Below are 27,595 nucleotides of genomic sequence, written 5' to 3'. Positions count from 1 at the left end.
TGCTGTCCAGAACTGTGAGAAAGTCTCAGGAAGTGTCATCACTTAAAGATATATGGGAATTAAATTTTCATATGGAAGGGATTCTCAAGGCAGTCATTGCCCAGAATACTTTATTTTCTCAAGAAGTTATAGAGATGTTTATTTATATGGATAGTTATAGTTCAGTATTAGAGAAACCTTTGACTGTTGTTGAAAACCCAGGCAACTTCTATACAGACTGCTTTCTATAAGATTCATCTTAAATTAGAAAAGATGGAAAACACCTGCAAAGTTAGAAGTTTGAGTTTTCTTAATTTTCTATCTATATATCTGCTGCCCCTGAGGTCCTCCTTTAAGAATAAGGATTTTATTTTTTGAGATTCTCTGCAATTAGAACAATTTCTTCAAGGCCATGAGAAGAAAGAACCAAAACACATAGAGTCCACACTCACTGTTCATCAATGCATCATACATCCACTTATGATCTCCCATCCACCATAATTCCACATTACTCATACATTTACTCACAGAAATATGTACACCATGTGCCTTTGTGTCTTAACACTGCCCTTAAGCTTCCCATTGTCTCCTCCCAATGTCTCAATGTTGATGTCCCATTGTGATATTCCTAATGATAATTCGATTATCTCGCATAACTTGTACAATATAACCCATAACCAAGTTGTAACAAATGTATTTTCATTATTCTTATCTTATTGTAAGCCACACTGAGCCCGCAAAGAGGTGGGAAAATGTGGGATACAAATGCAAACAATAAATAAATAAGAGAAAGGGGGAATGTTTAATTAAATGTTTTATAAGAAACAATAGCAAAAAAGTGATCCACAAATATTCATTCAAAAAGTCAGAGATTAATCAATATCAAACTATTTAATATCTGTACAAAAAAGGAAGAAAAAAGCTTCAAAGAGCTCCAAACTCAAAACGTTTATAGAGCTAAATGTGATCCCAAAAAGATATACTCTTCAACATCAGCTAAAAAAAATCTTTCAATTCTATTCAAATATATGTTCAGTCCTTAGAGAATATCATAAAGTATAAAAATGTATAATTTGCATAGAACATATACCAAACAGTCTTTTCTTGTTGCTGTACTTATCTTAACTGAAAATCAGCCAGTGCAGAATGCTACCGGCGATTTCTTGAACCAATCTCCTTACTGCCGGGACCAACATTGGCCAGCATTTCACTTAGCTTCTTCAGGATCTGAACAACTGGGCTAGGAAAAAAAGAAAAGAAGAAAGGACTCAAAACCTCACTCTCCACATATGCACAGCTTAAACACATAAACATCTCTTACAGACTGCGGGAGCATAAAAATTCACACTGCATGCCAGCTCTCACAAATTTCCAAAATGGCCGCCTCTTACATAAATGACATCAGACACCATCAGAACAGTCCTCCAATCAGCAGTTTAGAAAAAATGGCACCATTCAATATGGGACTTTAAGCCTGTAGGTTCCACCTTTGCTCCCTCTGCAACAAGATCCTGCGTCTATCCCTTCCCCTTAATAACAGTTGTACTCTTTTTAAAGCCACACATCGCAAATCTCCAAATAAATGTTCAAAACATTCGCAATGTGTTGCTAATTGCAAACCCATTTTACAAGTGTGTATTGAACCCTTGTGTTCTAAGAGCAATATTACTACTACTACTACTATTTAGCATTTCTATAGCGCTACAATATAAAGGGTCTGAAGTTTTGACCAACAAAAACCTTACTAAATGGGCACCTTAGGCAACAAATAACAAAATGTGTTTTGCATGATGTAAAGTCTCTCAGAACATATTTCTTTTGGTCAACTGGATTTATAAACTCTACTGTTTCCTCCATTATATCACAGATCGTACAGTTTTCGCATTTCTTATGTCCACAAAGCAACTACTTTGTGTCATATCTGTAACTTGACATGGTAGCACATCAAAAACACGCGCTGATGTTAGCACTGGCCCCCTTTTAGTGCAGCTTAGTAAAAGGACCCCTTACTGTGCGGTAATGTAGCTGTAATGTAACTGAATAGTGTAGTAATGCCCACTCTTCCCCCAGACACGTCCCCTCCATGGAAAAATGTTAAATATTTTTAGCGTTCAGTATGCGTGCTGTGATAACCCTGTGCTCCATGCTCCTCAAACACTTAAGACTGCTACAAATACTCCAAGCCTTGCAATTCCCTCAAGTTCTGTTCAAGACCTCAGATCAATCCAGTCTGGGTTCTCCTCCTTTATTCATGCCTAGAAGCACAGCAACAAAAGTTAATGTAACCTGGGTCTCACCCGTACACTAGCTCCAGTCCTAGGCCACAAAACAGATCTCAGTTCAGTTTCACATTCAGGGCCAATCTCCCCTCACTCATCAGTTCCAGCACACATGCAGTCAAACTTGGAATTGGTTCAATAGTCCGGAATAGAGATCCGGCGGGTTGAGAAGCAATTCTTTATCCTCTGGAGCTGATTGGTTCCCTCAGCTATCTCTCTTCCACAAACCAGGCAGTACTCAAAAAGTCTCAAACAAAAGCAAACTCTTTACTTGAACTCTTTCAATAGACAAATGGTAACTGGCAAATTATCAATCCAAAATATTCCTTGTTGTTGATTTCAAAGGAGACCCAAATTATATTTACAGCATAAATAATATTATATTACAGGTATTTACTGTGTCTCTTGTCTGTGCCCATCCTATAGAGAGATATTATCCCCAAAGGCTGGAGGATGTAATGGCTCAATTTGACAAATTGAAGAGTATAAAATCTCCTGGACAGGATAGTATTCATCCCAGAGTACTGTTAGAGAATAACATGGGGATAAAATTTGTCCCTATCCCCGTGGATTCTGTCTCCACTCCCACCACGTCCCCGCAGGCACCGTCTCCATCCCCGTCCTATCCACGCAGGCCCTGTCTCTGTCCCCACCCCATCCCCAAAGGTTCTGTCCCCATCCCCGCAGGTTCTGTTCCTATCTGCAGAAGCCTTGAACACTTATGATTTTATATTTAAATCTTTTTATTAAAGTATAAAAATGAACACTATGCTGTGCAACTGTTGTGTATAAATTACAAATAGAAAACAATGAGCAGCTATAATAAACCCTCCCACTACCACCACCCTCTACCCTTCCAACCCCAACAATAGCTGACTTCTACTATCCCAAGGAATCCTAATCCACCCTGTTAAAATGTCCAGGGGTACAAAATACAACCCGCTCTGTATGCCCCAGAGAGGAGAAATATGCCCTATGAAGCACTGTTATGATTTTTTAAATCTGTGGATGAATAAGAAGTCATCAACAATCTCAGGATTCAGTCTAGCTCTCCTGTCTTCCACAGTCCTTCCTGCAACAGAAGATGTCTTCTTAGAAGATGTACCGGTAGCAGGAATGTACTGCATCCCCCATGCAAATTCGGCTAGTTGTGACCAGCATGTTTGCTTGTTTTTCCAAGAAATAAAAATATTGTCATCTGCATCAGTCAAACATAAATAACAGTCCAGTTGATTAACAGGTTTCAAAGTAGAAAGTGACACGGGGAGAAAGTTTGTCTCTATCCTCACGGGCTCTGTCCCCATCCCTGCCCTGTCCCTGCGAGATCTGTCCCCGCCCCATCCCCGTGGGCTCTGTCCCTATCCCCTTCCCCGCGGTTACTGCGGGCCCCCGTCCCTGTGTCTAGTACTGATAAAATTGAAAAATGAACTTGTGGAACTATTGTTAGTAATATGTAATTTATCTTTAAAATCAAGCATGGTACTGGAAGATTGGAGGGTGGCCGATGTAATGCCAATTTTTTAAAAAGGTCCCAGAGGAGATCCGGGAAATTATAGATGGTGAGCCTGACGTTGGTGCTGGGCAAAATGGTAGAGACCATTATAAAGAACAAAGTTACAGAGCACATAATATATAAGCATGGATCAATGAGACAAAGACAACATTGATATAGTGAAGGGAAATCTTGCCTCACCAATCTATTACATTTCTTTGAAGGGGTGAACAAACATGTGGATAAAGGTGAGTCATTCAATATTGTGTATCTGGGTTTTCAAAACACATTTGACAAAGTACCTCATGAAAGACTCCAGAGGAAATTTGAGAGTCATGGGATAGGAGGTAGTGTCCTACTGTGGATTAAAAATTGGTTAAAAGCTAGAAAACAGAGAGTAGGGTTAAATGGTCTGTATTCTCAATTGAGAAGGGTAGATAGTGGGGCTCCACAGGGGTCTGTGCTGGGACCTCTGCTTTTTAACATATCTATAAATGATCTAGAGATGGGAATAACTAGTGAGGTAATTGAATTTGCTGATGACACAAAGTTATTTAAAATTGTTAATTTGCAAGAGGATTGTGAAAAATTGCAACTGGACCATACAAGACTTTAAGACTGGGCATCCAAATGGCAGATGACATTTACTGTAAGCAAGTGCAAGATGATGCATGTGAAAAAGAGGAACCCAAACTATAGTTATGTGATGCAAGGTTCCACATTAGGAGTTACCGACCAGGAAAAGGATCTAGGTGTCATCATTGATGATACTTTGAAACCCTCATCTCAGTGTGTGGCGGCGGCGGCTAAGAAAGGAAATAGAATGTTAGGTATTATTAGGAAAAGAACAGAAAACAAAAATGAGAATGTTATAATTTATTTATTTGCTGCATTTGTATCCCACATTTTCCTACCTATTTGCAGGCTCAATGTGGCTTACATTATGTTGCAATGGCAATCACATTAACGGGATAAGAAGTTCAGATTATATTACAAATAAGGTGCATAAGAAAATCAGGTAAAACTAGAAGAAGATAAATAGATAATTCATAACATAGATGAGAGCAGGACAAGATATAATGTTCAATAATGAGAATGTGATTAAAGTAATCAAATTATGAGAGTTCAATAAAGTTAGTTCTGGTGTAGTTTAGGAGTTAATTCATTATGGAGGATTCTTTTTATAAGTCTCTTTGAACAAGTTAGTCTTTAATAGTTTCCAGAAGGTTGTCAAATCGTGCGTTATTGTTATGGTATTTGGTAATTCATTCCATAGTTGCATGCAGATATAGGAGAAGCTAGATGTGTGTATAGATTTGTATTGCCTTTGTATTTCTCCAAGGTGCAAATGAATGTCAAATACTGTGTGCAATTCTGGTCACCGCATCTCAAAGGGGATGAGACAACTTTCCTATGAGGAAAGGCTAAAGTGCTATGGATCTTCAGTTTGGAGAAGAGATGGCCGAGGGGAGATATAATAGAGATCAATCAAATAATCAGTGGAATGGAATGGATGGATGGATGGATGTGAATTGCTTGTTTACTCTTTCGAAAAATACTAGGACTAGGAGTCACGCAATGAAGCTATTAAGTAGTAAATTTAAAACAAATTAGAAAAAATATTTCTTCACTCAATGTGTAATTAAACTCTGGAATTCGTTGCCAGCGAACATAGTAAAAGCAGTTAGCTTAGCAGGGTTTAAAAAAGGGTTGGATTGCTTCCTAAAAGAAAAGTCCATACGCTATTATTAAGATGGGGAAAATCCACTGCAGATAACATCTATTGTACTGTTTTAGGATCTTGCCAGGAACTTGTAACCTGGATTGGCCACTGTTGGAAACAGGTTACTGGGCTTGATGGACCTTCAGCATGTCCCAATATGGCAACACATGTTCTTATTGGAATGGTCCAGCCTTGGCATCTTTGCAATAACCCTGAGGAAAGGTCATAGTACCATATAGGAGTTTAGCTTTCTGCTTACATCTGTATGAATTAAGGGGTTTTGCAGGCAGACCTAGATCTCAAGTAATCCACCTAAGGTTATCCAGGGTTTACCTGAAAAGAAGGCCAGTAGGGCTGAGACACTGGTCATACAGCCTTCTTTTTTTAGAAGATTTTTCTTAAAGACTTTAGTTACAGACAACTCAGCCTCTGTTGTAGAATTCAATGTTCTCTCAGGGTAGTGTGTGCTGTAGCAAATTCCCTCAATTTTTCTCTCCTTTAACCCAGAGTACAAAAGTTTTTAAACCACCAGAACTGCTCTCCAATTAGGAAAGTGCCTGTAGTTAGCTACCATCTCAAAATGTCCAGAATAAGTCAGCTTCAGATTCTATCTCTAGGCTAGACTCCAGTATTCCAGAACCAGTCCAGCAGTCTGCAGGCTGGTCTCTAAAATCTGTAGTGAATCACAGACAAAAGCTATAAGGTCTGTTTCCTGTTAGAATGTACTCCTGAGTAGCTGTGAAGAATATTTCAAAACACACCAAACAGTAATCAAATATTCCCTTTGTATTAATGAAAGCATGATATTTGGCCTTGTTTATCTAGTGGAGGCCCAAATCAAGAAAGATGAATCAAGCCCAGAGGGAATAAATCCAGAACAAAGAACAAGAAATAAAAATAAACAAAAAATACCATTAATCCAAGTTACTGCAGACCTTGGGCAATTTCCATTTCTTGATTTATAAACCTGATATGTACTAGTCTGAATTTAACCATTGTCTCATCTTATACATAAGCTACCCTTATACATAAGCTACCTGATTAATTAAGGCAGACTTACCAGGTGATCCAGCTCAAGGAAAGAGATCTTAAGCCAATCCCAGATGTCTGGCAATTTCATCCTAATGCATCATGGGGTTAATTCTATAACTGTACAGCTCTATTTAAGCACCCCAAGGGCACACAGTAGAATCCTTTTTTACAAAGGAACCTAGGTCAATTATTGGCTAATTGTTGCAGTTATTAGTGTTAACACTTAATTGACACAATTTTGTGGTTATGTGAGGATCACTGATCTGTGTGAATCTCCACGAACCACTCTTTGCCGGTCTCTTGTAGATCTCAAAAGAGGGTGTGGCCATGGGAGCAGCATGGGTGGGTCAGGGGCATCCCAAAAGGTTGAGCAGCGTGTTATGGAATTCTGAGGATGTGCATTCAACTTTCATGCCAGGACTTATACCAGGTTTCAGCTTGCATAAGTCCTCGTGCCCAAAGTTCAGTATGGGAATCCCAGAGCGCCCTTTATAGAATCCTAATTTTTGGCACCATTTACTGAATCTGAAGTAATTATTTGCAGGATAGTGCTGAGGCAGAAGTTTAGCATTTACATGTGTATACACTATTATTCTAAACATTTGTGCATATAACCCCTCAGATTGTAAAAACGTGACTAAAGTTGAGGGCACAAATCTGCATGCATAGCCAATTTGCATGCACAACTTAATTGTTTAGCAAGCTAATAAGTGCCGATAATTGGCCAATAACAAGCAATTATCATCACTAATTGGTACTAATTAGAATTTACGCATGCAACTTTCTAAGCACATTCTGTAAAGTAGTCACAAATGAGGACATGGCCATGGGAGGGGCATGAGTGGGTGGTGGGAATTCCTGAAAATTACGTGCAGTGTTATAGAATATGCCCGATCCATATCTAAATAAGATCTGGACATTTATACCAGGTTTTAGTCGTGGGATGGCTGCTATGCAAATTCTATAAACCGCACCTAACTTTAGGTGAGGTGTATAGAACAGCAGTAAGTGTAGGGTTTTTTGGCGCTGATTTTTTTGTCGCCATATATAGAATGTGGCCCAACATGTGTAAATATGAGTGCCTAGTTTATAGAATTACATTACCTGATTTCAAACAGTGGAAACAAAGACTGTAAATATCTTCATGGCAGGATGACCGACTGCTGATACATTTCTATGGTTTGCTTCTGTCTTTGCCATGCTTGTTCAATAAGAGCTCTATCAGCTAACAGAGCAAATAAAAGATCAATGTAATTATAATGATTTTTAGCACTATTCTTGTAAGAAATTTGGTCGTGTCAATAGTCTCGTTAAAGCAACAATAAAGGTTCTTCCTTCCTTATGGCCTTGAAACAAAGCATAGCAAATTAAAAAAAGGTACAATAAATAAATCACGTTTAAATTCTGCCTGCACAGCATCCACACACCACTTAGGTGTCCTCAGATTAGATCAATAATTCTTTATCGATTCAGTCGGCTGCTGTCATGCAGCCAAGCCATAAGCTAAACAGTATGATACTTTCTTCATTCAGCATTTACACTGTAGTTTAATTCATCTTGAGGTACTTGATAGGATGAAATCATTGATCTCCCAGTTTTCAGACATTTGCCTTTTCGATTTTAAAATTTGCCATTTTGCACCTGATTTTTATTTGGGACAATTATTCTTTAGTGCGGTTTCAGTTTCCTTCTGCTTGTTAAGGCTTCCATCTCAGTCAGGATTAGGGCTGGGAACTGGCACCATGATAGCAATTCTATAATTAAGCGCCCCCTTGTAGGTGCCCCAATACTGCACAGGAGCACCTATCATATAACAGCATTGGGGCATTAGTGTAAAGCATTGTGTGTTCTCATGTTGGAAACAGGATGCTGGACTTGATGGACCTTCGGTCTGTCCCAGTATGGCAACGCTTATATTCTTATGGAAAGGAGAGGGGGACATGCTGCACATGGATGAAAAGGAAGGGAAGAAAGAAGGAGGAAGTGTACATCGATGGAAGGGAAGAGAAGGGAAAGTGGGAATGTTGCACATGGCTGGAAGGGAAGAGAAGAGAGGAGAAATGCACATGGATAGAAGAGAAGGGAAGAGATGGGAAACTAGACAGATTTGAGAAGGAGGCAGAAAAATGGAAGAAAGCTGATTGTGAAATATCAATGATAAAGATAGTTGCAGGGCAGGAAGTGAACATGAAAAAAGAGGAGAAAAGAAATAACAAATAGACAAGAGGCCTTGGAAACAGAGTTAAGAGCACAGACACAGAGAGAAGCAAAACCAAAGAATGGATAAAAGATGAGTCAAAAAATAAAATCACTAGACTTCAAAGGTAGGAAAATTATTTTATTTTCAGTTTATTGATTGAATTATGTCAGCTTTGAGAGTTTTTTCATCTATCAGTATCAGTGGCTGCCCTACCATTAGACCAACTGATGCGGGAGCCTCATGCAGCCCTCTCCAGGAGCAGCACACTCCCCTTCCCTCCTCAATCCTCTTCCCCACATGTAGCTTATTGTTTCCCTTTCCAAAAGGCAGCAACAGCAGTGATTCCCATAGGCTGCTCTGCCGCCAGTACCAGCCTCTTCTCCCTAATGCGGCCTACCTCGACATAACTTCCTGTTTCCTCAGAGGCGGGACACAGTAGAATGAAGAGGTTGGGAATGCAGGGAAGAGGGTTGAGGAGGGAAGAGGAAAGATGCCAGACAAGGCATGGGCAGGGGCGGGGGGTAGCATCTCTTCCCTGCCTCAGGCAGCAGATTGCCTTGGGCCACCCCTGACCAGTGTTATTTTGCACTGTGTAGGAGGAAATTCATTTCTTTTTCTCTAGTGTTGCAGAGTCTGGCATCTCAGATTTCAGTTTAATTTTTGTTTACATTAGTACTTTTAGTTTGGCTTATTCTATATTTGAACAGGGGCTATCTGCATGTGTAATGGAGGTCAGGATGGGGTGCTGTGGAAGGATTGTGGGAGGAAGGCGATAGGTAACTGAAGGGGATGAGTGAGGGTGGAAATGGAGGCAGTAGAAGATGAGGAAGAAGGTAAGAAAAATAATGGCAGTGGAGGGTAGATGAGGGCTGAGAGGGAGAGTACAGAGAATGGAAATATGTGACTAGGGAGTGGGTGAAATAAGGTAGATGGGAAGTGAAAAGAAGGAGACTAAGGAGAGAAAGGGAGAATGAGGGGTGAAAATCATATATGAGTAGAAATAGAGGAAGAGAAGAGAAAAGTGAAAAAAGAAACATAAAAAAAGATCAGTGCCAGATAGATATAGAGAAGGAAGGGAAGAAGGACAAGAAGAGAGAGAAGAAATAGAAAGGCAAACCTGGAAAAGAATTTAGAAGACAGATAGAAAAAGTGGAACAGACTGGGACCATCTCAATTAGAAAAGTGCCTAGACAACAAAGGTAGAAAAATATATTGTATTGAATACTTTTAAAGGATTGGAATATGTTCACTTCAGTGGAAATGTACATCTTTTCTATTTTTGTATTTAACAGAGTACAGGAAAAATGAATTTCTGTTCCTTTGATTGGTATTTTCACTGCTTATGGAGTCTGGCTTTCTTGGGGTCTCCATTTCAGTTTTTGTCTACATGTTGTTTGCAATTCCATATTCTATATCAGGTGAGGGTCTGTCCATGTTCTGCATGTGTGACTGAAGTAAAGGATTCTGCTAACATGCAGTGTCTCTGTAGGAATATGTAGCAGGTATCTTGATGATCTAGGGCCCAGTGTAATATTTGAAGCACTGTCTTTTCATAGGTGGGTTAGGGCTGTTGTGGTTTGGTAAGATTTTCCTATGTAGGTTTTGAATGTCTTTTTGCAGGGTTTTGTGTCATTTTGGAAACTATCTGGCCCTATATAAAAGCAGGTCCTAGGTACCCAAAATAAAAATGCTCAGGACTAGTGGTCTGCACATTCTGTAGAGTCACAACACAAACAAAAACCCATCTGATTTAATTGAAGTGTCTGGCAGTGGAAAGAACAAGGGCAGTTGCTGAGGTGATAACAACAATTTCAATATTTTTTGTATGATGTAAGAGGGATAGCTCCATTGTTGGGAAACATGGAGTTTGAGACACTGAACTGGAGGTGCAGGGCTTATATTGAGATTCTGTCCAATCCTGTAGAGATCCCGGACTTCACTCCCACACAGAAGAATTTGTTGAATGATGATATCAATTATAATGCTAATTTAAAAGTGGGGGGAAACTACAACTACTACTTATCATTTCTATAGAGCTACTAGACAAACTACATAGCACTGTAAACTGAACATGGAAGAGACAGTCCCTGCTCGACAGAGCTTACAATCTAATCAAGACGGACAAACAGGACAAATAAGGGATAAGGGAATTACTTAAGGTGGAAATGGTAAAACAGACATTAGTACAGAACAAGAAAATAGGAGTTAGAAGTTAAAAGCAGCCTCAAAAAAATGGGCTTTTAGCCTAGATTTAAAGACAGCCAGAGCTGGAGCTTGATATACTGATTCAGGAAGTCTATTCCAGACATATGGTGCAGCAAGATAAAAGGAATGGAGTCTGGAGTTCGCAGTGGAAGAGAAGGGTACAAATGAGAGATTTACCCAATGAATGGGGTTCCCAGGGAGAAATGTAGGGTGAGATAAGAGTGGAGAGGTACTGAGAAGCTGCATTGTGAATGCACTTGTAAGTCAACGAGAGGAGTTTGAATTGTATGCAGAAACTGATAGGGAGCCAATGAAGTGACTTTAGGAGAGGGCTAATATGAGTTTAATGACACTGGCAGAATATAAGTTGCCCAGCAGAATTTTGAACAGATTGAAGAGGAGAGGATGGCGTAGTGGAAGTCCTGTGAGAAGCAAGTTGCAGTAGTCTAAGTGGAAGGTGATAAGAGTATGGATAAGGGTTTTGGTGGTGTGCTTGGAAAGGAAAGGATGAATTTTGGTGATGTTATAGAAAAAGAAACAGCAGATTTTAGCAATCTGTTGGATATGTGCAGAGAAAGAGAGAGCAGAGTCAAAGATTACCCCAAGGTTATCCACAGAGAGAATGGGGGAAGAGGAGAGGTGGGTTTAGGGGGAAAGATGAGATGCTCTGTCTTGGCCATGTTTAGTTTCAGATGGCAGTGAGACATCCAGGCAGCAATATCAGACAGGCAGGCTGAGATGTGAGCCTGGATTCCTTCTGAAATTTCTGGTGTAGAGAAGTAGATCTGGAAGTTACCAGCATAAAAGTGATTCTGAAAACCATGGGAGGAGATCAGAGCACCAAGGAAAGAAATGCAGATGGATAAAAGAAGATGTCCCAAGACAGAGTCCCGAGGTACACCAACTGATAGAAGTGGAAGAGGATCCACTAAATCATACACTAAAAGTGCGATGGGAGAGATAAGAAGAAAACCAAGAAAGAGCAGAGCCCTGAAATCCAAGTGAGAACAGTGTATCGAGGAGTAGGTGCCAACAGTGTCAAAAGCAGCAGATAGATCAAGAACGATGAGGATAGAATGGAGACCTTTGGATCTGGCCAGGAACGGGTCACTAGAGAATTTAGTGAGCTGTTTCACTTGAAAGTAGAGGGTGAAAGCCAGACTGAAGTGGATGAAGAATAGCTTGAGATGAAAGAAAGTCAAGACAATGACGGTGAACAGCACGTTCAAGTATCTTGGATAGGAAAGGGAGGAGGGAGATGAGGCGATAGTTGAAAGGGCAGGTAGGGTCCAATGAAGGGTTTTTTGAGGAGTGGTGTAACTATGGCATGTTTGAAGACATCAGGAACAGTTGCAGTGAAAAGTGAAAGAGGGGTATGATGTCTGGAAATGTCGCTTTGGCTTGTCCCCCCCCCCCCCCCCCCACACACACACACATACCTAGCTTTCCCTCCTGGTGGTAGCCTAAATATTTTTCTCTAGAGACACCAATGGTCTTACCCCTGCTGCTCCCTCAGGACCCCCCAAAAAGTTATAAAAATAATTTTCTAATCCCACAAATCTACTTCACCAATCAGGGGGTTCACTAGGGATTGGCTACAGGTATTTATCCAATAAACATCATTTTTTTTCTTTTTCTTTTTTGCATCAGTGGTGTTTTATGAGTGTTTTTTAGTTAAAACCTAAAATCAGAAGATACTTTCTTATGGAGGAATCCTTCTTACAGAGGCCTGTAAAGGTCAAAAATATAGCCACAAAGAAACAAAAAAAAAACAAAATGGAAAAAGACATTGAGGTAAAGACACTGTTGAAAAAGACACTGAGGTGAAGAAACCTGGTGCCTGTTGGAGGCAATGATTGCTACCGGCTCCCCTGTGTCCTGGCTCCTCCCATGTTCCTTATTCAGTGCCCTGCTAATAACATCCCATATGCCACGGTGGAGGTGTATCTATGTTATTAGGTCTTTTTTCTTATACAGTGGAACCCTGACATAACTCTATGATGTGCGGTCACATTGCAAAAGGAGCTGAATGCAAAAAAAGGCGAGCCAAGACATGATTGCATTATATGCGGATTCATGTTATTGCGGGGCACGTTATATTGGGGTTCCTATGTATTTATGTCAGTTTGACCATCGTGAGAAGATCTGATGAAGACAGAACAGGTTTACCACTGCTTTCCTCAGGTAATAATTTAAAATTGGATTGTATGGCCATGGGATGGTGAAATCCAGCTGCAACCTAGGGGAGTATTCTTATTCACAGGGGGGATATTGCCTTGTTTTGGCTTTCCACAGATGTTATTTTCATATGCTGTTGTTAGGCTCTTGTTCCTGAGTAGCAAGAATAAACATCAATCTGTACTGTGGGGAGGGGAGGGTGGGGTAATTCTCTGTAGATTGTCTAAAGTTGTGCACCAGGATTATGCACGCTAAGTGGGAATTCTATAATGGCAGTTGTACATAGAAGCGCAAATCTGCAATTACATGCCTAACTTTAGGTGCAAGCACTTCCAGTAGTTCAATGGCTGGTGTGATGCTTGCACCCTAAGGGCAATTAGGCAAGTAAATATTGGTATTCTATACCATGTACATGTAATTGTCTGACATGCCCCTGACCTGCCCATTTCCCTTCCAGGTCCACACCCCTTGAAGTTGCATGTAATTGAATTTGAGCGTGCAATTTATAGAATCCCAATTAAGGGAAGTTAAGCATGTAACTACCAATGAACAGCAATTATAAGTTGTTCTTATATAAAGAAGTAGTAGTGCATCTGTTTCTCATGACAAAGGAAGGTGGGAAACAGCAAGAGGAGAACAGTGTGGCAGGGCCGCCAAGAGACAGAGCCAGGCTCAGGGCAGGGCCGCCACAGCCACCACTGCTGTCACCCCCCATTCCTCTCCCCCACTTGGGCATCTGCTCCTCCCGCGGTCTGTCACTCTCCTGCTCCTGTGTGCCAAGACCTGGGTTACTGAGATTATGCAATCGCCCGGGTCCTCATACACAGGAGCAGGAGAGAGACAGACCCTGGGGCTGGGCCCCCCTTGGAGGCCAGGCCCGGAGAATCATCCCCTCCCCCTCTCTGTGGCCCTGCAGTGTGGCACATTTCAGAGTTCTAAGAACAGTTCATGCAAAATAAGGTAATCATAGGGGGAGGGGCAAATGTTTGTTTCATTCTATTCTTAGTCACTGTAGAAATTCATGTGAAGTTTACAGAAAGGCATGAACCTGATTTTAGTTCACCAGTGTCAGATGACAGTCAACTAGGTAGCAAGGGTTTCTTTGAAGTTCAGAAAGCATTTCATTGCACTCTAACATTACCCTGTGGACTTGATCTGAAATATGAGAATTGTTCTTTCTGGGAAATCAGTGTGAGAATTTTTCTTTATTACTGTCTCTGCTCAGTAAATATATTGTAAATTACTTTTCTGCTGGAAAGCAGTCTATCAAATTAGATAAACTAATAGAAACTAAACAGTTGCCCATCACCAGCTATATAGTTCACCCAATTTGTGCACCCAGGGCAGGAATGCATGCAAATTAATTAGTTAATGAGAGGTCAACAATCAGTAATTGGAATTAATTAGCAACAATTTGGATTTGCAGATGCATCTGCCCTAGTCACTATTCTATAACATGACACCGAAATTTCATAGCACGCAACACAAAAGGGGCATAGCTATGGGAGGAGTATGGGCGGATCAGGGGACATTCTCAGAAGTTAGGCATCATGTTGTAGAATTATGTCATATTTGTGCCTAAGTTGGCCACCGGCATTACACCAGGTTTCAGCAGGCATAAATCCAGCGCCCAACTTTATTTGCGAGATTGGCACTAAGCTAGTATTCTACAAAAGGGACACACCACTGCCCCCTCTTAAGCTGGGTGGAAGTCCTCCCACTGCATTGCAGCTAGTGGGTGGTGCTGCTTCAATATTATATTTTCCATCACTAAGGCAGGGGTGTAGCCAGATGGCCGATTTTAAGTGGACCTGAGCCCAAGATGGATGGACACGGAATTCATCCCCCCCTGGCCCCCTCTGCTTTGCTCCTCTCGCCACCTCTTCCCTGCCCACAACCCCCAATTATTAAATACCTGAACTAGCGAGGATCCTCAAACCCTGCCAGCTGAAGATTTCCTCTTCCTCGAGCAATCAGCGCTCTTCCAAACGGCACTTGCCTCAAGCTGATGCTATTGCCGACAGGCCATGCATGCTCAGTGCTTTTGCATGCGCAAAAACTGAGCATATGCAGATGGGCCGGTCTCAGCGTCACCTCAAGGCAAGTGCTGCTGGCTGTCATTTGGAAGAGTGCTGGCTGCCCAAGAAGAGAAAAATCTTCATCTGGCAGGTTTTGGGGATCCTCACCAGCCACAGCAAGAGTTCCACAATTTTGGGTGGGCCTGAGTCCAAATTGGGTGAGCCCTGGCCCACCAAGGCCCAATTGTGGCTACGCCACTGCACTAAAGACAGGAGGTCCTGTGGAGTCCCACAAACCTTGCCTGTCTCTCACTATTGAAAATATGATGGTGAAACAGCACCTCGCAATGGCAGGACTACAGATGGCAGACTCCTGCTTAGCTTAATGGGAACAATGGTGCACGCTCTTTGCAGAATAGTAGTTTAGTGTGGATCTTTCCAGTGCCTAACTTTGGACGCCATTTACTGAATTCCCCCCCCCCCCCCCCCCCCCAGTGTGTTTCCAGAAAAGCAAGTATGATTCCAGTAATCATAAACTCCCAGGGGTTGACCTTTGCTTTGCTTTGCCCAGAATGATCACCCTGATGTGTTCATGGTTTGGTTGCTTTCAGGATTATTCCCATATTCCTTATTCATCGCCCTTCCCATAACATCCCATATGCCACAGTGGAGGAGGAGCTCATCGGAGAGTTTGTGAAATATTCTATCAGGGATGGAAAAGAAATCAACTTCAGGAGAAGAGATTCAGAAGCTGGTCAAAAGTGCTGTACCTTTCAGCACTGGGTATATCAAAAGACAAATGGAAATTTATTGGTGACTGATATGCAAGGTGAGCAAATGGATTTTAAGCTGATCTGTTGTATGCATCCATTTCCTTAGTAGAGTTATTTACCTGTTCTCTCATACTTGTATTACTTCATTATAAATTATCTCCCTGATTTTCAGCCAGCTTACCACTGCTGGCTAAATTAACCTCTTATATTCAGTGCCGGGTCATGTCCAAGCACAGCACTGAATATTGCGGTCTAAATGTGGGTGAGCTGGGCAACAGAACATATGCTGGCCTGGCCAATATTCAGACGGGGCCGCATAACAGTTATGCGGTCTAGCTGAATATCGGAAAGGGACCTGTATAATTTTTTAAAAAATTTAAAGGTTCCTCTGAGCCTCCTTTCACCCCCTCCTGATAATACCCCTCCATCCTTTCCCCCTCCCCAAGCCCACAGAAAGAAGGCTTCCCCTTGGAACCCCCCTCCAACTGTTTAGGTAGGTCTACCTGTACCCCTGGTGGTTCAGTGGTGGTCACTGGGGGCAGGAGCGCAGCCCCCTTGCTCCTGCCACTTGCGGAACCAATCGAAAATGACTGCCATGACCTCTCACAGCAGCTCGCAGTAGTATGTGAGCTGCCACAAGAGGTTGTGGCAGCCATTTTGGAATGGCACTGCAGGACATGAGGGGGCTGCACTCCTGCCCCCAACAACCACTGCTGGACCACCAGGGATACAAGCAGGCTTGGAGCCTACCTACCTACCTAGACGGTTGGGAGTTTCCAGGAGTTTCTTGTCTGTGGGGAGGGGGAGGGAAGGAGAGGGCATTGTTGATGGGAGGGAGTTTGGGGGAATCTTTAAAAAAAATGCGATCTCGCCCAATATTCAGTGTTGACACCAGTATAGCTAAGCGGTCTTATTTAGGACAGCTTTAGAGCTGTCCTAAATTAGTCCACTTAGCTATGTGGGTGCTGGCACTGAATATTGCCAGCACCTGCATAATCCCAGGCTCATCCCCAGTGCCGCCCCTGTCCTGTCCACATTTTAGTTACACGGTTTGTGCAGATATTCATCCGCACTCTCTGGTTAAGTGTCGTTGAATATCCCCACTTAGGTGGCAGGAAGCGATTTAAACAGGCAAGAGAGGCTCCTGACTGCTTAAATCATTTTGAATATCGACCTGTATGTCCATAATTCAGTTAAGTGAGCAAATTACGAAATATCTACAAGAAACATAGGTAAAGAACATCAAAACACAAACCGGTTCAGAGTCAGAAATGGTGCTATTCTTTTAATAATCATCTTAGTAAGGCCAAACTGTTCACACACAGTGCATCATGACAAAATTTTATATTGTACCTATTTAAATTGCCAAGTATGATCATGCCATGCCCACTGTTATGTACCAGCATTCTTCCACTCAATAGAACAGGTAATTCATACATTCTAACTCCTACACTACAAAAATGTTTTTTAATAAAAGATATCAGTAGTGCTTATTTTTACAGATTCATTGCAGTAATACTTTTAAATGCTAAAGACTGGCAAGATAAATACTGGCAGCGGTGAAAACAGGCAGCAGTAGGAGAGTCTGAGATGAAATGAGAAAAAGCAAATTAGAATATCATTTCCTGTGTTTGAGCCTGAACAAACCTCTGGACGTGTCCACTGCAGTTGCTTCCTCAGCTTGTGGAAAGGATAGCAGTTTGGGAGCAGGTGCTGACCCTCACAAACATTGTGGGCTTGATATTTAAAATGATTTAAACGGCCAGGAGATGCCAAATAGAGACAATGAAAATGCCCTGTTAGCATCCAATCTGAAATTGGCTACAATGGGGGTCTTCAAAGGCAGAGTCAGCACTTAACCAGTTTAGGGGATCTTTTTACTAAGCTGCACTAGAAAGTGGCCAGCGCTGCGATCAGTGCATGGGTTTGCTGCACGCTCCGGCCACTTTCTAGCATGGCTGAAAAATGACCGCAGTTGTGGGGTTTTTTTTAATGGCCATGCGCTAATTTTCCCATTAGCTCATGGCCATTACTGCCAGGAGCCCTTACCACCCTCTATTTAGGAGGTGGTAAGGGCTCATGAACTATACTCCTCACGGTACCCAGTTACTGCAGGCATGCTTACTCTCCGCTCCCAGACACGCCTCCCGTGGCAAAAAATAAAAAAATCTTTTTTATCGTGGGAGGAGCATGCGCTGCTGACCAAACTACCAAAGTATTCCTCAGCGCATTCTGCAGTAGTGTCCTTTTACCACATGGTAGGCCCATGTTAGGCCTACCGTGCCTGTCTTAGTACAAGGGACCCTAAATGTGATATTGGGCACTTAACAGGATAAAGTTAACATACAAGGCAGTCCTATCTTTATGTGGTTCTTTATGGCTGGTTAAGTGCCATGTCACGCCTAACTGGCTATAATATGGCCAACTCCGTATACTCAGAAATTCAGTACTGGAGCCTAGACACGGCCTGGCATGAAGAATTTCTGAGCATAATGCTGGTGATGGTCAGCAAAACACTGATCGCCGCCGGTTGAATATTGGACCTATGTTTCTTTCCCAGTGTTTCTTATAATGGTCTCAGAATAGGTCCCTAGACTATAGGGTTTTTAGAACTTCCACAATTAATATGCATGAGGCAGATTTGCATGCACTGCCTCTATTGCATACAAATCAGTCTCATGCATAATGGCATACCCTGAAACTCCTTACAAATAGTGTTATAGTAAATCTCTTCTCTTTTATGAGGTTGTTAGAATTAGCAGTAAGGGCGGCAGCAAAATCAAAATAAGCAACAAGGTGGTAATTCTAGAAATTGGCACCATAAAAAATCTGTGCTTAGCACCAATTCTATAATGGTGCTTAGGTGCGCCTAAGCCGTAATAGAACATAGGTTTAAGGCAGCATTAGTACACCTCAAATATAGGCCTGGCCACTTATGTCAACTCAATGGTAAGCATAACTGGGTGTGCCTTATCTTATTCTATCAATTGGACAAATCAGTAGGTGAAACACCATGAAACATACATGTTCCAGCCACATGAAAGCTCCCCATGCTGCACACCAAGGGACTTAAGCACACATTTTATAAAATAGTGCCTGGCACTTCCCCCACATAACTGCCGGTTATTAGTGCCAATCAGGGGCGGCCCGACCATTATGCCATCTGAGATGGGGGTTTCAGGCAGCACTCTTTTGGGAGCAAAATCTACCCCCTTCCTTCCTCCACCCCGTTCCCCGATTTTACCTTCTTTTTATGTTTTTTAAAAGCCGGCAGTGGTAGTGATTCACATATGCTGCCTTGTCGCCAGCACTACTACTACTACTTAACATTTCTAGAACGCTACTAGGGTTACGCAGCGCTGTACAATTTAACAAAGAGAGACAGTCCCTGCTCAAAGAGCTTACAATCTAATAGACAAGTGAACGGTCGGTCCGATAGGGGCAGTCAAATTGGGGCAGTCTGGATTCACTGAACGGTAAAGGTTAGGTGCCGAACGCAGCATTGAAGAGGTGGGCTTTAAGCAAAGACTTGAAGACAGGCAGGAAGGGGGCTTGGCGTAAGGGCTCAGGAAGGTTGTTCCAAGCATAGGGTGAGGCGAGGCAGAATGAGCGGAGCCTGGAGTTGGCGGTGGTGGAGAAGGGTACTGAGAGGAGGGATTTATCCTGTGAACGGAGGTTACGGGCGGGAACGTAAGGGGAGATGAGGGTAGAAAGATAGTGAGGGGCAGCAGACTGAGTGCATTTGTAGGTAAGAAGGAGAAGCTTGAATTGAATGCGGTATCTGATCGGAAGCCAGTGAGGTGACCTGAGGAGAGGGGTGATATGAGTATCACCCTTTATTTCCCTTTATTTCAGCCTCCTTTCTGATGTAACTTCCTGTTTCCCCAGAGGCAGCCACAATAGAACATATGAACATAAGAGTAGCCATACTGGGTCAGAACAGTGATCCATCTAGCCCAGTATCCTATTTTCCAAATAGTGGCCAAGCAAGGTCACAAGTACTTGGCAGAAACCCAAACTGTGGCAACACTCTATACTACAAATCCCAGGGCAAGCAGTTGCTTCCCATGACAGTCTCACTAGCAGACTATGGACTTTTCCTCCAGGAATTTGTACAAACATTTTTTAAAACTCAGATACGCTAACCGCTGTTACCACATCCTCCAGCAAAGAGTTCCAGATCTCAATTATTCATTGAATGAAAAAATATTTCCTCCTATTTGTTTTAAAAGTATTTCCATGTAACTTCCTCGAGTATTCCCTGGTCCCTAGTCTTTATACTTTTGGAATGAGTAAAAAATCAATTTATTTCTACTCATTCTACACCACTCAGGATTTTGTAGACCTCAATCATATCTCCCCTCATCTGTCTCTGAAGACAGATGAGCTGAAGAGCCCTAACTTCTTTAGACTTTCCTCATACAAGAGGAGTTCCATCCCCTTTATCATTTTGTTCACTGTTCTGTGAACCTTTTATAAATCTGCTATATCTTTTTTGAGATACAGTGACCAGAACTGAACGCCATACTCAAGGTGCGCACACGCCATGGAGCGATACAAAGGCATCATTTGGTCTTATTCACCATCCCTTTCCTAATAATTCCTAGCATCTTGTTTACTTTATTGGCCACCACCCACCAATGCCAGCTGGCTGTCTACGGAGCACTGTTTGAGGTTTGAAATGTTTTTTGCTTTTTTCTTTTTGTCCAGGCCGCTGCTGCTGAACAGGAGAAGCAGCAGCGGCCAGACAGTGTTAGTGTTGGCGGCTGCGGGTGGCGAGGGGGTTGGTGTGGCCGGGGGGAGGGGTATGGGCTTGTGTGATGCGCCCGGGGGGGAGAGGCTTGGGTGATGCGCCGGGGGGGTGGGGGCTTGGGTGTTGCGCCGAGGGGGGCACTGAGAGCTGTTTCGTAGGCATGGAGAGGAGTAGGGAAACACGCTTCACGTTTTCCCTACTCCTCCCCCTGCCTGGGCGGGGTGTTGATGTTCATTGGGTGGTTTGGTGATGCGGCGAGGGGGAGTGCCTGTGTTGCCCCACTCCCTGCCACTTGCTCCGAAGTGGCAGGGAGCGGCGCACTGACAGCTGATTCCCAGGCAGGGGGAGGAGTAGGGAAACACGCTCCGCGTGTGTCCCTACTCCTCCCCTTCCCTTGGAATTAGCTGTCCCTGACGTCACTGATGTCAGTGCGTGCCTGCCTAGCAGACCACCTCCGAGGGAGGCACGGTCCCAGGCACATTCGAACGTTGAAGGTGAGAATTATTATATAGGATGACACCCACGCCTTTTTCTTAGGCGCTGACCCCCAAGTTGGACCCTAGCATCAGGTAACTATGATTCAGATTATTATTTCCGATGTGCATCACCTTGCATTTGTCCACATTAAATTTCATCTGCCATTTGGATGCCCAGTCTTACAATTTCCTAGGGGCTTCCTGCAATATTTCACAGTCCACATGTGTTTTTACAACCTTGAAAGGTTTTGTATCATCTGCAAATTTAATCACCTCACTCGTTGTTCCGATTTCCAGATCATTTATAAATATGTTAAATAGTACCGCTCCCAGTACAGATTCCTGTGGCACTTCACTGTTCACCCTCCTCCACTGAGAGAAATGACCATTTAACCCCACCTTCTGTTTACTGTCCAGTAATCAATTCCTAATTCACACCAGAACCTTGCCTCCTATCCCATGACTCTTTCATTTTATCAGGAGTCTATCATGAGGAACTTTATCAAAAGCTTTCTGAAAATCTAGATACACTACATCAACTGGCTTTATCCACATGTTTATTCATGTCTTCAAAGAAATGAAGCAAATTGGTGAGGCAAGACTTCCCTTGGCTGAACCCATGCTTACTCTGACCCATTAAATCATGTTTGTCTACATGTTCTGTAATTTTATTCTTTATATTTGGCCCGGCTTACCAGTCTATAAATTTCCCAGATCACCCTTTGAACCCTTTTTAAAAATCGGCATCACATTGGCCACCCTACAATCTTCAGGTACTATGGACAATTTTAATGACAGGTTCCATATTACTAACAGAAGATCAGCAATTTCATGCTTGAGTTCTTTGAGTACTCTTGGATGTATGCCATCCGGTCCAGGTGATTTACTACTCTTTAATTTGTCTATTGGGCTTGGTATATCTTCCAGGTTCACCGAGATTTCTTTCAGTTCCACCGATTTATCACCCTTGAAAACCATTTCCAGTACATGCAGATCTCTGTAAAGACAAAAGCAAAGAATTCATTTAGTTTCTTTGCTATGGCCTTGTCCTCCCTGAGCACCCTTTTTGCTCCTTCATGATCTAACAGTCCTACGGATTCTCTCGCAGGCTTTCTGCTTCTGATGTACCTGAAAAAGTTGTTACTATGAGTTTTAGTCTCCTCGGCAAGTTTCTCTTCATATTCTCTTTTAGCCTTCTTTATTAATGCTTTGCATCTGACTTGCCAGTGCTTATGTTGCGTCTTATTTTCTTCATTTGGGTCCTTTTTCCATTCTTTGAAGGACAATCTTTTGGCTGTAATGGCCTCTTTTACTTCACTGTTTAACCATGCTGGCTGACATTTTCTCTTCTTTCCACCTTTGCAAATACGTGGAATGCATCTGGACTGGGCTTCCAAGATGGTATTTTTGAATAACATCCACGCCTGATTTAGTGTCCTAACCTTTGCAGCCGATCCTTTTAGTTTCTTTTTAACCATTTTCCTCATTTCATTATATTTGCCCTTTCGAAAATTGAATAGAAAAGAGTCCAGTGCCAGCGACAGGGCAGCATATGGGAATCGCTTCCACCACTGGCTTTTAAACAATGTAAAATGAAGGTAAAATTGGGGAATGGAGTTGAGGAAAAACAGGAGGAGATGCCAGAATTTGGCTGAGGGGGGTGGTGGTGGCATCTCAGCCCTTCCTCAGGCGGCATTTTGCCTTGCGCCGCCCCTGTTGCTCATTCCTATCCCCAAAAACACTACCAGCAAGGTCAGTGATATCACAAATTATAGAGCAGTAGCCTCAGTACCACTACTGACAAAAACAATGGAAGATCTACTAACGCAGCAACTAATGAAATATTTAACAAAATTCTCAATTCTTCATAAATCCCAATCAGGTTTCAGCTCACAGTGCAGCACTGAGATGGTCATAACCACCCTGATAATGAAATTCAGAAGCATAATATGCTAAGGACAAAACATATTACTACTAAAATTCGACATGTCAAGTGTGTTCGACCTAGTAGACAACACCACACTAATGACACTGCTCAACAACATAGGAATCAGCAGTGCAGTGGCAACATGGTTGCAGTGGCAAGACCAGATCCTACATTGTAAAGATATCCAACCAAACATCAGCCTCATGGATCTCTGAGTGTGGGGTACCACAGGGATCACCAATATCACCCACACTGTTCAATGTAATGATGGTGCCACTTGTAAAAAAGCTGGAATTAATGGGTTTCAACCAATCTATATATGCAGACAACCTCACCATCTTCATAACTCAAACTGAACAGAGACAAAACCAAATTCCTAGTACTATCCAGCCCACACAACCCCAAATCCTATGAAAAATTCACAATCAACCAACAAACATACCACATCGAAACACAACTTAAAATACTAGGAATCACTCTCGACAAACATCTAACACTGGACAATCAAATATCAACAGTAACATCAAAATGATTCAGAACACTATGGAAACTGAGAAGAATAAGAGACTATTTCCCTAGACAATCTTTCCGGATGCTGGTCCAATCAACAATACTATCGCAACTAGACTACTGCAATGCAGCATACATAGGGTGCAAGGAAAACACACTAGAATCACTGCAAACAGTCCAAAGCATAGCAGCAAGTGGTTTTTATGTCAAAATAATAAAAATAAATATTTTCTTTTGTGTAAATCTCTCATTTGTTTAACTAAATGGGCTATAAGCCCCTAATACAGTCCATTGGTTTTCTTATATTTTGTCCTTGTGATTACTTACACTGTGCCAAAACTAGAAATACAATGAGACAGAGTAATAGAATTCAGTAACATCCAAAATTTAATAATTAACATTATAATTGTGTTTGCATTTGGGAAATAACTGTGAAAATGCTGTTGAAAACTGAATTGAAGAAGAAATAAATATATATCAGAACTGGAAAATGCTGGCACATTTAGATTGACTGGACTTCTGCATGAAGGTAGCTCTGCCTTCATCATTTAATATCTTTCTTTTAAATAGTAGTAATAAACAATAATAAGTGCATTTTATAATAAACCACTGCATTCCGCAAAACAAAAGGAGCAAGTTCCTACAAACCATCTTTCCCTTTTGATCTAGGCACAGGAAAAAAAAAGATTTTAAATGCTTCCAGGTTTCAACCTAATTCATGTTTAATGTGGGATATAACTGCCTTAAATAAGTAAATAAATAAATAGATAGAAACTCTGAATGTTGAGTACCTGATTCCCATAACATGGTCTATTTTAGTGGCCCTTTACTGGGAGAAAAAAAAATCTCTGCACAAATATAACACATGCTGGGGTGTCCCCTCCCAATGACACACTGATTATGATTTATAACAAATTACTACTCTACCTATGAAAACTTATTCCATTATTATACTTCCTCTGTATACATCCGTATGCTACACAAACTGGCATGTTTGAAAATATAAGTGAGATTAAATAAAAATGCTACCAACAATAAACAACAACAGCATGGATGCAGCAGCTCATAGGTTTATTTGCTTTGTTTTGAGTGTACACATAATGACAGCTACGCGGGGAAGGGGAAACATAGACTAACCTAAGTGGCTTCAACTTTTTGATGTTATGCCATCTCCTGTTCTCAATCAAACCTCCTTGGTTGGCTCCACCGGTTTCCTGCTCTCTCTCTGAGGTTACTTCCTGTTCCAGGGCAGGGAACTGGCAGAACCAACAGCCGCGTGACTGCTCCCTGCACCCCTAGGAGGTAAGAGCGATGGGCTTGGGGAGGAATGGAGGTGATGCACCGGGGGTGGGGGGTCATGATTCATGGGGGGGGGGGGGGTGATTTGCTGGGAGGGGTAATGTGCCAGGGGGGGACGCAGCAGGAATCTGCCCCAGATGGCAGCTGACCTAGGAACATAACTGGGTTTTAGCATTCAACTTAGCTGTTTTCAGGTTGGCTTTTATGCAAATAGATGCACTGTGGATTTAGATAGCCATATAAAATTGGGATTTGGACAGCCATGCAATATGGATGTCTACATGCCATTTTTCAGCCATCCAAAACATGAACAGAGCTTCTAAAATAAGGATCTTAACATTCTACCTGTTGAAAAGTAAGATTGGATGTACTCTTCCTAAGTAATGATATTTTAATATTTCTAATATATATATTTTTACTAGATCACAGAAAAGTGTGTTGAGAAAAAGAATTTCATAACACTTTACACAGGAATATGACTGAGACTGGTTTCTCTTGCTTGCTGTCAAGAGAAATGGCTATCGTACATTGACAGATGTGATGTAAAATTTATGTTATTTTGATTTTCTGTAGGTGTAGGAATGAAGTTAACTGATGTTGGCATAGCAACATTGGCAAAAGGGTGAGTGAAAATACATTTTTGAATGTGATGTTTTGGCAGTCCACCTTCTTGCAGGACAGCTGTATGCACTTTCATCTAGGAGATCATGCTTCCGAAAGGCAAGAATTCAAAATACATTTCCTATAACCTCTCAACTTTGTAATATGTGAGAAGAAAACTAATGTTGCTGTGCTAGGAAACTGTGAGCCTTAGCTTAAACTTTCAAAATGTGCATGTTTTCTCTTCCAACAAATAGATATTGTTTTGATACCAGTAATGATGGAAAAGCTGACTGCTAAGGTAAAATAAGTGGATGATTTATCCACTTAACTTTGGGACCCTTTTACTAAGGTGCACCAAAAGTGGCCTGCGCTGGTATAGTCACGTGTTTTGGATGTGCGTAGGTCAATTGTTTAGCGCACCTGGAAAAGGGCATTTTTTGTGGCTGAAAATGGGCATGTGGTAAAATTAAAACCAGTGCGTGCCCATTTTTGGGCTGAGACCTTACTGCCACCCATTGACTTAGCAGAAAGGTCTCACTTGTTAACCGGGCAGTAAGGGGCCAGTGCGTGTAAACTGCCGATTACCATCAGGTAAGCACCATGCGGTAGAAAATAGAAAATATTTTCTACTGCGTGTTTTGGGCGCAGGTCAAAAATGGAATAACCGCTTGGGGCCCGCGGTAGCCAGGCGGTAGTTCCAATTTGGTATGTGTTGGATGTGCATAGGCGCCTACACACCTTAGTAAAAGAGCCCCTTTATTTCCATTTCAAGTTATAGTTATATATATATATAGGGGACCACAAAATACCATTCAGAGAAAAACTGAAATGGAGACCTCCCCCCCCTCCACCCAAGAAAGCCAGACTCTACAAGTAGGACAATATTGGTAAGAGAGAAAAAAATGTTTTTTTTTTCCTGTACTCTGCAAAATAAAAAACTGAAAAAAAAGAAATGTACATTTCACAAAGCAGTCACATCTCAATCTTTCAAAAATATTAAATAAAATATATATATATATATATATATTTTTTTTTTTTTTTTTAAATATCTTTATTAAGGGATGGTACATAACACAAATTAACCTAACCATAACAAAAGTTGCATAATTAATTACATAACATTGTTCTCTCCATTCACAATAAACATGTAACAGAAAAGTGAAGCAAAGAAAACAGTGGAAAACAAAAAAGTCCTCTCTCAAGTGGTGTCTTCTAAAACAAGGTCTTTATTGCAAACCAATTAAAACAACGACCCGACACGAATCGTGTTTCGGCCGTATAGGCCTGCGTCAGGGGTCTATAAATAAACATAAATACAAATCAATAAACAAACATTTAAATTACATGTGAAACATGCTAAAATAAAAACATATATATATATATATAACGAAAGACTTTTGAAATGAGGTTTAAATATACATGCATAGAGGAACATACCTATTCACTTCCAATCAAGGAAGAGAATATGTAGATAAAAGTACTGGTCAAATTTCTGCAAATTGAAATGCTCTGTGATAAAGAGATAACGAAAAACAATTTTCATATAATGTTATCAAATAAATATAAATATAATTATAAATAAAACTCAGAAACTTATATCCATATTTTTTGAACATACAAAACATATTATTGAAACATTAAACAAGAGGGGATTGTGAATCATAAGTGTTAATAAAACAGAAAATATTAGTATATATATATCTCTACATTTTTAGCACCAAACTACAAAGAAACAAATAAATAATCAGATGCGGACTGCAAATGAATAAAACCATTATATAGTGAGTATGAGAAAGACAAGTCACAGATCTATATATAAAACCAAAATATCAATAAAATGTGTGTTAATATTTTTGCATAACAAATGTAAATTTGTAAATAAAAACACATGGAATGTGTTAAAATCATATAAAAAGATTATGTAATTATATGTATATAAAAAAGGAAAAAAGGAAGAAAAAGAGAGAAAGGGGCATGGTGAAACCGGGCATGTAACTTCAAAGCAATTTACCATAAACGTAGCCCAGCCTGCAGACCTGCATTAATATAACAGGACAAAGCAGAGCACATGCTGGTGCAATGATAAATCACCAGACTATAAAGATATGAAAAGTGAACAGTGCAAGCTCTGAAAAAATAAAATTAAAA

At 41.3% G+C, this 27,595-nt stretch overlaps 1 protein-coding gene across 1 annotated transcript in view; it reads left to right on the top strand.

Moving 5' to 3' along the window:
* Positions 1-27,595, top strand: part of ALPK2 (alpha kinase 2) — a 127,490-nt gene that overhangs the window by 58,520 nt on the left and 41,375 nt on the right. Inside the window, exons 8-9 of the mRNA XM_030191914.1 lie at positions 15,718-15,935; positions 25,418-25,466. Coding sequence (XP_030047774.1) covers positions 15,718-15,935; positions 25,418-25,466 — 267 coding nt within the window. The remainder of the gene's footprint in view (positions 1-15,717; positions 15,936-25,417; positions 25,467-27,595) is intronic.

The sequence above is a fragment of the Microcaecilia unicolor genome, chromosome 2 (assembly GCF_901765095.1).
Source record: "Microcaecilia unicolor chromosome 2, aMicUni1.1, whole genome shotgun sequence".
Taxonomy (NCBI): domain Eukaryota; kingdom Metazoa; phylum Chordata; class Amphibia; order Gymnophiona; family Siphonopidae; genus Microcaecilia; species Microcaecilia unicolor.
This window is presented reverse-complemented; position numbering and strand designations above follow the sequence as displayed.